Genomic DNA, 13,538 nt, shown 5'->3' on the forward strand with positions numbered 1-13,538 from the left:
TCCCCTGCCCCCACCCCCCCCCCCCCCCCCCAACCTCTCACTTATATTTATCTGTCAGAAGTAGAGTCAGAATTTGAAGTTTATAGTTATTAAGTTCGTGAATATACTTATATATATTAAATACAAATCCGACACTAAGCAAAAACTATTGAACTCGTCCGAAACTGTACATAATATTGTAACTTTCGCCATGTTGCTTAGATTCTACAACAAATATTGTAGCATCCATGTCGGATCCTTAAATAAATACATGATATTTTAGCTTCATCATCCTCCATTGCTTGAAATCTTCAAAAATATTATTATGCTCACTCGTCAAGGGGTCGAGCTAGCTCATTGGTTGAACCTGGTATCTTCAATTCAAATCTTATTTTGTATTAAGAAATTCATTGAATATGAGTAATTTTGAACCAGAAACTTTGAAAAATTAGAATCTCAAACTCATAAACTTCAAGTTCTAACTCTGCCAAATCCTTAAATGATGGCATTAGGTGTGATTACATTGATGCAAGATCCAATCAACATAATTAATTTCGATCCCATTTAAAAGTTGCATTACTTTCAAATTTACATGCCAAAGTATAACAGCTCATTTTCCCTCAAAAAGTTTGAAACAAAGAAGATTCACTAATAAAGTTGGTCAAGACTTCACCACAAAGTATACTTTTTTTTAAAAAAAATAGAAACTTTATTTCAAGATTATGTCCCCCTATAGTCTACCCCTAACAAAGTTGGGGAAAAAAACATTACAATAGACTTATATTGCCTTAAAAAACATGTTACATAACACAAACTTCACAATTCACATAATAATACTTCCCTCTTTTCTCCAATTATCTCCATTTTTGCCAAAAAAAAATAGCCTTTTGATGATCAATCCTGGAAAGAACTCAACAATCTACACTCAATTAGGCAATTCCTTCTTCAAATGGGCTCACTTCTTTATCTTACTCTGACATTACTTTCATTGGCATTCACCGCGACTCTTACAACTCAAGCACAAGGTATAAAATCATCGCGACTTCTTGATCTAGTCCTACGAGATAATACATTCCGTTATTACAACACAAAGAAGTTCAAAACCGCGAAATTATACCCCATACAGTTACCATCCAATCTATCAGGCATCAAAGTCGATTCAATAAGGTATCGTTGTGGTAGTCTAGCAAGATATGGTGCAAAAATCAAAGAATTCTCATTGCCAATTGGGGTAAGTATTCAACATTGTGCTGAAAGAGTACTTATCATTCGACAAAATCTTGGATCTAATTGGTCTTCAATTTACTATGATAACTATGAATTATCAGGTTATCAACTTGTTTCCCCTGTTTTAGCACTATTAGTATACAATGCTGGTGATGACATTGTGACATCGTCTAATATTCCATTTGAACTGAAATTTCTATCTGATAAATCTCCGATCACTATTGATTTTAGCAACACTACAAGAGTAGTAAATTCGACCCCTGGGATCATACCATTATGTGCTAGCTTTGAGCGCGATGGAAAGGTGATACTAACAAAACAAGTGTCACAAAATGTTTGCTCTGCTTCAAAACAGGGGCATTTTGGTTTGGTTATTGAGTCGCCTTTGATACCTTTGAAAAATAAGCGCGAAAGTAAGTGGAAACTAGCTATTGGGAGCTCGATTGGAGCTGCATTGGGCGCGTTTCTATTAGGTTTATTATTAATAGCAATATTCGCGAAGGTGAAGAAGAAAGCAAGGATGGAGGAATTGGTAAGAAGAGCATATGAAGAAGAAGCTTTGCAAGTTTCAATGGTTGGACATGTTAGAGCACCAATTGCAGCAGGTACTAGGACTGTTCCAACTATTGAACATGAGTATAGTCATCATAATACTTCTTAAAAAAAATTATTATTATTATTATTTTTTGTGGATTATTATTCTTTTTGTAAGATGAAAATGTTTTTGAAGTTTTATGTATTGATAGAATTTAAATGTTTTAGGCTAGGGAAATAGGTTAAAATGCTGACAATTAATTTGTTGTATCTGTTCTGCTAAATTGAACCTTTTTTTTTTGGGAATTCTTTTGCTCTTTGTTATAATTTGTCTACATTTTAGTTGTGATTTTACTTTTTTTTTCATTGTCAGTGTAGTTTTACTTCTGGTAATCTTTTAGAAATAGTTTTTCTACCTCTACGAGGTAGTGGTAAGGTCTGTTTATTGTACACTCTATCATTTTCAGACCTCATTTGGTGGATTTCACGGGATATATTGTTGTTGTAGTGTGGTTTTACTTGTTAAGATGGGTAATTTACTTGATCTTCTAGATTGATTATATTAACCATTTCTTTTTGTAACAAAATGTAGTATTTTATTTCAAGAATAATGAGTAATATAATTTTTATGGTATTTATTTGATTCTTCCAAATAAGAATATAAATTATGTTGAACTAGAGCTTGATTGTGATCCAAGGACTTGAATAGCTTGATCTTGAATCTTTATCTTGAATAATAAATTTAAATTTCACAACACAAACAAATAATCTTTTGCTCGGAAATGCTTCAAATTTTGAGATATTTTGTTCTTGATCCTTTGAATACTTGGGTGTAGCATGTAAATACTTAAACATGTTAGGCTTGTAGAGAAATTAATGACCTTTGATCCACGAGTTCTTTTCTGCTTCTTGTTTTGAATTTGATTCGATTTATATTATATAGATATTTTCTATTATTATAGATGATGTGAAAGTTGGACATAGAAGTTGAAATTCACACAAAATGCAAAATAAAAAGACACTTCTATGTGGGCTTTTGACTTTTTAGACTGTGTAATTGAAATGATGTACCATAATAATGGGGAAAAAACAGTAGAAATAATGAAAGCTTAAAGGCGTGTTACTTTGAGTCGACAAAAACTTTAGAAAGAAGGCATGGCATGCTAAGCAATCATGAAACATTGTGTGATAAACATATAAAAATTGTACATGTTTGACAATTGAGAGTCATATATTTGTAAGAAAATAGATAATAGCATAGTAATGCATTTCTATAAAATTGTGAGTCTCTTTATTAGCTTTTATTTTGTACTTTTGTAGTGTATATATAATTTTCTAGAATGTAGCTATGATTGATTCGATAAAATGGAAGGAATACATTTGACATAAAAGTAAGATATGTGTGAATTCTACCTTTTTCAAACCTCACTCTATGAGAATACACTATGGAATGTAGTATTAGTTATGACTGATTTGATAAAATGGAATGAATGTATCTGATGTAAAAATAAGATAGGCGTATATTCTACCTTCTTCAGACCTCACTCTATGAAAATACACTATGGAATGTAGTAATAGCTATGACTGATTTGATAAAATGGAAGGAATGTATCTGACGTAAAAATAAGGTATGCGTGTATTTTACCTTCTTCAGACCTTATACTATGAGAATACACTGAATATGTTATTGTTATTATTATTGATAAGGTGGAAGAAATTGTTTATATTTTTTGCTGGAATTTTTTATTTATTTACTTTTTGGGGGAAAAAAGGGCGGGGGGAGGGGGGTATCATTAAATCTTGTGTAATAAATCAAAGAATAAAGAAATTGTCTTTTTCGCTCTATTAATCCTTGTAGGTCCTCTTGTTGTAATTTTTTTTTTTGTTAATACTCTTTCCTCCTTTACTTCTTTGTCTTATATGAAAAAGAAAAATCCCTAAACTTTTTTTTTCTCTTTTTATTGAATTGTTTTTTATTAAACTTGTAAAAAACTAATATAAAAAGGTGTGACTTCACGGATATGAGAAATTGCTAACAAAACAAAATGGGCCTATTTGTCTCACCCCTACACTTAAGACCTAATTTAAAAATCTAAAACCAAAAAATGTCTAGACTCTTTATTTTTATAAAAATATGTAATGGTTTTTAATTTTGTAACCTAGCTTGCCTATAAAAGGAGATGTCTTTGTAAAGTTATTTACCACTACAAAAAATGTTATATTTCCCTCTTTATTTTAAGTCAATTTTTGAGAAATTATTTTGTGCGATTTTCGGATTTCAATCCTGTATATGTTTAGAAATGATTGAAGAACATTAAAGAATGACCATCCACGATAATTTACATTTCAATTATCTGAAATCGCTTTTAAGCACATTTTAGGTTAGGGTGTCCACGAAAAATTGAATCAAACCAAAGAGAAAATATTGTCAATTCTTTTTTTTTTTGGTTTTTAATTTTAAAAATGATAAATTTTGGTTTGGCTTTGATTTTAGAAATAAAATAAAAATCAAATTAAATCTATAAATACCAATTTTAAAAAATACTATTGTACATATTAATTTTTGTGCACTCCTAGTTTGTAATTTAAGTTTTTGCCTTTACTTTCTTGTTTGACTTGTAATTTTATGTTGATAATTTCTAGAATTTATTTCATGTTCAAACAACTTATCTTTCAGTAGTTATAAATTTTTCAATATTATCTAATTCAATGAGCATCTATATCTTTGTATATCTTTAACTTTTCACATAAATTTTATAATGTTCCTTGGAGATGATAAATTTTTGGACGATGTAAACGTTTTTGAAATTTTCCCCATTATTTACCCTTTATTTAGTAAACCTTACATTTTCTTGGAGATTAGTTTGAAAATAATCAAAATTTATATTCTTAAATATTTTTCTCAAGGGGTGTCACATACCTCAACAATTTACTTAATATGGACTAGAGGTTGGAGTGTTTTTTTATAATAAAAAAAATGAACAAACCACAAAATTGACATAAATTGAAGTGATGAAAAAACAATTAAATTTGTTTGGTTTGATTTCAATAATTAAATAATCGATTAAATTTATTTGATTTGTTTTATAGAAACTCCGATCCGAACTAATTTATGACCTACTCTACTCTTAGGTTCAAATTTCAAAAAAAAAAAAGATAGTAGGTAATATCTCTCAATTTGTCGAAGCCAGCCTCATAAAATCAAACGAAATGGATATAAATTGACTTGAACATCACGATTAAAAAAGAAAATTATGGAAAATATTGTACACCACCGATGCATATATAGATATTTAAACTCACTATACCATATAATTAATAGCATGACCAAAACTACATATATTTATTATTGGGAAAAGGATTTGAAAAATACTTCAACTTTGGCCGAAATTGCTGTTAGCCTGTTACGATATCAAACTTTATGGAGGACCTTTCACCCCCTACACTATTTAATAGTGTATTTTAAAGGTATATATGTGTCCACATGGACACATTACTATTTAAAATGATGCAATATTTATGATGTCCACGTAAGCACATATATACCTTTAAAATACACTATTAAATAGTGTAGGGGGTGAAAGGTCCTCCATAAAGTTTGATATCGTAACAGGCTAACAGCAATTTCGGCCAAAGTTGAAGTATTTTTCAAATCCTTTTCCCAATAATAAATATATGTAGTTTTGGTCATGCTATTAATTATATGGTATAGTGAGTTTAAATATCTATATATGCATCGGTGGTGTACAATATTTTCCATAATTTTCTTTTTTAATCGTGATGTTCAAGTCAATTTATATCCATTTCGTTTGATTTTATGAGGCTGGCTTCGACAAATTGAGAGATATTACCTACTATCTTTTTTTTTTTTGAAATTTGAACCTAAGAGTAGAGTAGGTCATAAATTAGTTCGGATCGGAGTTTCTATAAAACAAATCAAATAAATTTAATCGATTATTTAATTAACTTATTAAATAATACAGGGGGTAAAAGGTATCGTAACAGCAATTTCGGTCAAAGTTAAAGTATTTTTCAGACCATTTTTCCTTTATTATTTGTCTTTTCTATTAACCCTTTGAAAGATTCCTCAATTAATCTAATAGTATTATTATGCCAACTACTATGGAGTATCAATTTATTTCATTAACAACTTGTCTCTTACCAAAATTTAATTTCTGAAATATCAACCAACCAATAATCACTTTGAAGAATCAACTCAAATTAATGATTCTCTCCCCACCAAGAAAAATGAAGTTAAAGGATCTAATTTACTTACAATTTCTACCAATAAAATACTTAGGGTCTGTTTCGACGTGTTATATAGAATAATGTTTTAAAATCAGAATGGGTTGAAGTTGAAATTAGATGGAAATTTCAAATTTTATATTTTGGAAAAATTGAGATTTGAAATTATAACTTCATTGCGTAGACTAAACACAAATTTTAATCACATTTGATATGTATATCAAATCAAACTCTGAGTGTATACGAGATATATACCATGTATTCGTTTGTTTGGTGTAAACACGGAGAGCAGATAAATTTATGTATATCGTCATCTGATCTCCACCAATAGAAGGAACCAAGTGGAAGTAGAGGGGTTCATACAGACCCCTTTCATCAGAAAATTATATTGTATATTTTATGATTACAACAACAACAATAATATACTTAGTGTAATTCCACAAGTGAGTTTTGAAAAGGGTAGAATGTATGCAGATCTTATACCTATATGAAAAGGTAGAGAGGTTGTTTTTTGAGTGACCCTGGATTCAAGTGTATATTTAAAATTAAAATTACTTTTATGATTATATGATAAATGTCAAATCCTTTTAACTTCTTTATATGTTTACTTCTTCGTATTTTTAAATCCCTTAATAAAATTTTTGACTCCCCCACGAACTCCACTCGATTACTTTGGAAACTCTTGTCTTGATCCTTCCTTTGCTTCAATAAAATTATACCTACTAATTAGGAATGTAGTAGGTTTAAAATATTAATCATACTAATCATTCTTTTGTGATAATTAACAAGCTCATACAAAGAACAAATAGAATTATCGCGCATAATTTACTCACTTAAAATAATCTATCAAAAATTAAAAACAAACGCATTTACCATTTACCCCATCAAATTTAATATGGGAAAAGGGTCTGAAAAATATTTTAACTTTGGTCGAAATTGTTGTTACGATACCAAACTTTATGGAGGACCTTTTACCCCTGCACTATTTAATAGTGTATTTTAAAGGTATATATGTGCACACGTGGACACGTTACTATTTATAATGATGCAATATTTATGATGTCCATGTGTACACATATATACCTTTAAAATACACTATTAAATTGTGCAGGGGTAAAAGGTCATTTCCAAAGTTCGGTATTGTTGCAGCAATTTCGATCAAAGTTCGAAGATATTTCAGACTTTTTTCCCATTTAATATCTTTGATTTTTTCTTAACTAAATCAGCATACATACTAAAATCAAATTACATTTTAGGAAGTTAAACTGTTTTGGCATTATAATATATTCCCTCCGTCTTAAATTATCTAATCTTAATTTTGTTTTACATACATTTTTAAACATATTAAATTAACTAGGAGAGTTATTTAAAATTATTTTACCGTTTATTGATATTTAAACGATCATAACATCACCTATAATTAAGATATTGTCTTTAAAAACAATTACTATTAAGGACGAAATAAAAATAATAATTAATTTTATTATGAACTTTTATTATCATATATAATTTAAAATAAATATTTTTAAAAATCACAATAAATAATTTTAAATAAAGTGACTATAGCATTAATTGAATGAGCAAGGAACTTTTTGTTCTTGTCAAGACAGCTGGCTGTTTTGTTTTGCCGTTTTCATGTTCTACAAAAACAAACATCCAATTATAGAAAATTAGAAATAGAAAGAAAAAAATGCTTCATTCATCCAAAAAAGTATTACACTTTTTATTCAACAACAATAACATATCAGTAAAATTTCATAATAACTTATCAGTAAATTTTCAGATTCAGAGAAGGTAAGATGTATAGAGATATTATTACTATTTTATGAACGTAGAAAGATCATTGTTTATTTGAGAATATTTTTTTATTTATTATAACTTAATTCATTTTAATTCATCTAATTTCAATCATCCAAAAATTGATGTAAATATGTTTCTTAAATTCAATGACAAGTCTTGTCAAATCAACTTGAAGAAAATGTTTTTTTATTTAATAAACTAATACGTTATATTTAGTTATAATAATAATAAATAAATAAAAAATTATCAATGATTTTATAATTATTAAGTCCATCTTGATCTAACGAATCGCATCCCAAATAATCTTTTGACATGTTAACTACCTGTGATATATCAACTCAATTCATTTTGACTTACCAAATTTTAACCTAGCATGTCTATTTTGACACCCACCAACAACACTCAATACAACACCCAAGAGTATGTGGCCTTATGATCAATAACGTTGATTATGATGCATCATGAAATCACAAATTTAATTTTCAATAAAAGAAAACACTTGACAATTTTCTTCATCTATGTTGATGATAACAACACTCAATACATGATAAATCTTATTCATGTTAGGTGATGCTATCCAACCAACTTAATAAAGCGAATATATACATCTTTACTTACTCGTATATATTTGTTGATTTGACGTAAATAATAAATATCAGATAAGTTTCTACCAATTTCCTAATCTATTATTTTAGGAAATAAAAAAGGTCCCTTACACTCTACAGTACGACACCGTTTCCCATTATAACAATCACTTTCCTAATTTTAGTAACACAAATAAAACCCATCTCAATTTTCCCGCAAATCTTTTTCTTCAGTTAGTAATTTTCCCGGGAAATTTTTACTACATAGTAATATTAATATTAAAAAAATAATCCTCAAATAAAACAAAAAATTAAAAATAATTTATTTTTTTCCCATAAATTTTCTTAACCTTTAGATCTCTTCATCTTTGTTCTTTCTTCTTTGTTTCTTCTTCCTTCTTCCTTCTTTCTTCTTCGATCTACTATGGAAAATTCTTCTGTAAATCCACTTTCTTCATCATCTGATCTAAATCCAAAAACCCCATCAAGAACAAATCAGTTAATTCCGGGTTTCAATTCATATCATCCTTCACCTTCTAGAACAATCTACAGTGATCGTTTCATTCCGAGTAGATCTTCGTCTAATTTTGCTCTTTTTGACCTTCCTTTACCTCCACAATCATCTTCATCTGAGGATTCCACCAATGCCTATACTGCACTGCTTCGTTCAGCTCTGTTTGGAACAGATTGTGGATCGGTGGTGCCTCCGGTGACACCGGATAAGTCGTCGGGTTTAAATGCAAGAAATTTGCAGATTTGTAGACCCAATTGTAATATTTTTCGGTATAAGACGGAAACCCGGCAGTCTTTGCAGTCATTGTCGCCGTTTGGGTTTGATGATCAGCTTCCGGGCTTTAGTCCTAGCCCGGTTAAAGCAAACCGGAAAGTTCCAAGATCGCCTTTTAAGGTATTTTTCTCATCTGGGTTTGATCTTGACTTTGCTTATTCAACACTCAATGTAATTGTTGTTGTGATGGTTTTACTGTGGGAACTCAAAATTGGGTTTTTCTAGTGTACTTAAGGTGATTTTTGAACTGCTTGTTTGGTTTTGATTAGGTGTTGGATGCACCGGCATTGCAAGATGATTTTTACTTGAACCTTGTGGACTGGTCTTCGCATAATGTGTTAGCTGTGGGGCTAGGGAGCTGTGTGTATCTATGGCATGCATCTAGTAGCAAGGTGAGTTTATTGGTTTTGATAGTTTTCTGTATTGGAGTGAATTTGGGTGACTCTTCGTCGATCGTAGATATTGAAGTATAGATCATTTCATTCTACTGGAATGCTATGTGCAGGTAGTGAAGTTGTGTGACCTAGGAATTGATGATAGTGTTAGTTCAGTTGGTTGGGCACAACGGGGTACGCATCTTGCTGTTGGAACAAGTAATGGCAAAGTCCAGGTGAGATTTGCAAATTGCATTACCTACATTCTAATGCTTATCTTAAAGGAAACTGTATGCATCTGTGAAAGACATATGATCACCCCTCATTAGGTTAAATGTAATACGTCCTTGTGTCAAAAACATAGGGTATGTTAGGAGGAAAGTGCATATGCAAGAACTAGTACTATTGTCAAATGCAAAAGAGATGTCTTCACGAAACTAACCAAACTTTCTTTCTGCATTTGCCTCCATTATATTAATATATTTAGACCACCTGATCTATTCTTACCTAATGAGGAAGAAGCAGCATGGGGATAATATGCAGAGGACCTTTCTCTTTGCAATTTCTGGGACTTCCATATCAATGAGAATCCTTTTAAGGCATTCTCTTTGAAGTCGACATACCATTGCTTGTGGTGGTCACGGTCCAATTACCAAGGAACTTTACAACTCAACGTAAATTTCAATCTGAAAATTGATTTGTTTTTTAAGTAGCTTCACAATAATCTGAAGTAATACTTGACATGAGGTTTAAGGGATGGTATGCCAGCATATGTGTAGTACCAGACATACTATGGTGGTTCCATTTCCTTGTCTTTTTTGGTTTTTCATATTAGAGCTTCCTAAATCTGAAAATTTGGATCTCTAACAACAAGAGCTACCATGCCACAGTCGTTAACTAGTTAAAGTTGGTCATGTGAATTCTTTTTCCACTTCATAAATTGGATCTCTAATTCTACAAATCATTGCTTGGAACTCAAGTTCTCTAAAATGCATGCACAAGAATTGAGTTAAAAATCAATTAAGTTAACAAACCATAGATTAGTTGAAGATGATAGGACATTTTAGTAATAGATTTTAACTTATTTGAACATCCTTCCATGTAGTTATGGGATTCCTCGCGTTGTAAGAGGATAAGAACCATGGAGGGTCATCGATTACGAGTTGGCGCACTTGCGTGGAGCTCATCCATGCTGTCTTCAGGAAGCCGAGACAAGAGTATTCTTCAGCGTGATATACGTGCTCAAGAAGATTTTGTCAGTAAGCTGAGTGGTCATAAATCAGAGGTGAGACTTCCTTCTTTCTTCCGCTTGGTTAAAACATTTTCTTTTCATCAGACTTCCTTTTTCCCCCTTTGCTGCTTCTTAGTAGAAACTACCTATCTGCAGGTTTGTGGGCTCAAATGGTCTTATGATAACCGTGAATTAGCTTCAGGTGGAAATGATAATCGGGTATGTGGTTAATTTCTGCAACTTAAGTTTCTCACGTTGCTTTGTGGTTAATTATTTGCATTTTAGGTGACCTAAAGTAAATTTTGATGTCCAGCTTTTTGTATGGAACAACCATTCAACACAACCTGTGCTGAAATACTGTGAGCATACTGCTGCGGTCAAGGCCATTGCATGGTCCCCCCATCTCCATGGGCTTCTAGCTTCCGGTGGAGGCACAGCTGATCGATGCATTAGATTCTGGAACACCACCACTAACACACATCTCAGTTGCATGGACACTGGCAGTCAGGTATTCCCCTGTTATAGCATCCAATTCCTTTTTCAATTTTCTTCCCCTCTGTTCATTCTAGCTCATTCAATTAGATCTTACCATATTATAGTCTTGATAGTATTCCTAATAGCCAGTACTTAGCTACCTAATTACATTCTTAGAAAAAACAATCTTGCTGTTGAGTCTTCCTGCCCTATTCTTCATTCAACTTGGTAATAGCTGGAGACTTATGCATCTCATTTGAAGAACAGAATCAATGCAAAGGGACCATTAGCTAAATTAGTGAAGGTCTTCCCTTTTCTTTATGTGCTGAATTGACCAGAATAGATACTTTGTATCTTCGTTATCAAAATCTAGATACTTTCTATCTTAAGGAGAACAATTAAACTTATTAAAGGAAGATGTTAAGAATAGAAAAACAGAGGGGAGAAAAGGAGACTGGTAGAGCAGGTAACCATCTCTTTTCAGATCAAAACTTGAGGATTGAGTAATCAATCAAGTTAACATCAATTACATGGAGAGGAAAAAGCATGCAAACATAACTTCTGCCCTTTCAAAATTTAAGCATCATAAAAAGTGGCTTTAGGTGAGGAAAGGCGCATCATAGGCACCAGGGGTGTTGTACTCCATATTTCTGCTCTCTTGTTACTCTCAGAAATGCCAGTCCACCAATATATTGGAGAAGTGGCTGTAAGAGGAGAAAACCTAATTTCTTTGAAGATGTATGTGTACGAGTTAGGGGTAGGGAGTAAGACAGCGAGAGAAAGAATGACTGTCAACTAGAGAACTTACATGATTGTGCAAAAATACTTGTATTTGCAATTAAGGAGGTAGATTAGAAGGCTCTCTCAACTGTCTTCCCTCCCCTTGTTGTCTCTCTAGGCAGTTTTGACTCTTCATATTTGCAACTGAAAATCTTTCTGATATACAAACTCTGTTGATCCCGTGGCAGGTCTGCAATCTTGTGTGGTCGAAGAATGTCAATGAATTAGTCAGCACACATGGTTACTCTCAAAACCAGATAATAGTTTGGAGATATCCGACAATGTCTAAGGTACATCAAACTATTGTGGTAGACTGCATTCTGCTGGCTTAGCTGTAAAATTATAGGGATAGACAATTCATTTTTTTTTGAAATATTGTTCTTTTACTAGCTTGCTCACAAATTCTGTTGCTGTTAATGCAGATAGCTACTCTGACAGGTCATACATATAGAGTCTTATATCTTGCTATATCTCCAGATGGACAGGTATACGAGCAGAAATTGTTCATTGTCTATTCGTTATTTTACTCTTTTAAGTGCAAGCAGCAGCTTTATTTTCCTTGTACTTGTAATTCTCTAACTGCCATTATCATATCTGCAGACAATTGTCACTGGAGCAGGAGATGAAACACTTCGATTCTGGAATGTTTTCCCTTCTCCCAAGTCAAAGGTAAGCCTTACGTTTAAAGGACGATAATTGTTAGTTGCTTCTTGGGTACATTCATCTTACATGTGTATAATGTTACATGTGCAGAACACCGAGACTGAAATTGGTGCATCTTCGTTTGGTAGAACTCAGATCAGGTGACGAATTGTAATTATTTTCCACTCGTAGAAATTATTCCATCAAGAAATACACATCACATTTTTCTGTTTGATGGAGCGGCAAGAAAAGATGCAAATTTTGTTTGAGTTAATTATTCTTTCATTATGTCACAAAATGTACAGTTGGAGATGTTATTTAATTCTCATTAACATCTCCTATTCATCATGTAATATATGGGGAAAGTGGAAGAGGAGGTTCCTTTGTAAGGAACATCTAATGTAAGGAAAAAACACAGTTCCTTGTAAATAAAAGTTCACTTTTTTCCTCGAATTCATGATTAAACAAGTCTGCTATCTTCTCTTTTTTTTCCGGCCTCCAAGGCTTTGGACTAGTAGCAAGAGCGTAACTCGTGATGTGTGTGAAGTGCATGGCAGGTATGCGCTACCATATTAGTGTATAGATTATGTATATTTCGACTCTCGACCATATTGATAAATAAGTTTCCCTTAATTTATGGAGAGAAAGAGTAGAGATAGAAAAAGAAGTTAGAGAAAACTAAAGGAGAGGAAAGCATATGAGGAGTCCGGAGCCTAAAGGGCAAAAAAAATGGTCAAAAATTTCAAAAGGGCACATCACTTTTTATTTTAGCCAAAAGGGCAAAATCGCTGCCCTAGCAGCGATTTCGTCTAAAAAAAAATTTTATTTTTTTTTATTAAAAATCGTTGTAAAAAGAATTAAAAATTTTTTTTTTTTTTTTT

General features: G+C 31.8%; 2 protein-coding genes across 2 annotated transcripts; both read left to right on the forward strand.

Moving 5' to 3' along the window:
* The first annotated feature begins 745 nt into the window (after positions 1 to 745).
* On the forward strand, positions 746 to 2,036 carry LOC102592054 (uncharacterized). The gene has a single exon (XM_006358847.2). It carries the CDS (start codon positions 929 to 931, stop codon positions 1,865 to 1,867), a length of 939 nt encoding a protein of 312 aa, XP_006358909.1. The 5' UTR covers positions 746 to 928; the 3' UTR covers positions 1,868 to 2,036.
* Positions 2,037 to 8,732: 6,696 nt separating this feature from the next.
* On the forward strand, positions 8,733 to 13,110 carry LOC102598991 (protein FIZZY-RELATED 2-like). The gene is made up of 10 exons (XM_006358785.2): positions 8,733 to 9,276; positions 9,426 to 9,548; positions 9,662 to 9,766; positions 10,636 to 10,815; positions 10,918 to 10,980; positions 11,075 to 11,269; positions 12,204 to 12,305; positions 12,438 to 12,500; positions 12,616 to 12,684; positions 12,769 to 13,110. The coding sequence occupies exons 1-10, from the start codon at positions 8,794 to 8,796 to the stop codon at positions 12,820 to 12,822; spliced, it is 1,437 nt and encodes a 478-aa protein (XP_006358847.1). The 5' UTR covers positions 8,733 to 8,793; the 3' UTR covers positions 12,823 to 13,110.
* The last annotated feature ends 428 nt before the right edge of the window (positions 13,111 to 13,538 follow it).

The sequence above is a fragment of the Solanum tuberosum genome, unplaced genomic scaffold, assembly GCF_000226075.1.
Source record: "Solanum tuberosum cultivar DM 1-3 516 R44 unplaced genomic scaffold, SolTub_3.0 scf00281, whole genome shotgun sequence".
NCBI classification, from domain to species: Eukaryota; Viridiplantae; Streptophyta; class Magnoliopsida; order Solanales; family Solanaceae; genus Solanum; species Solanum tuberosum.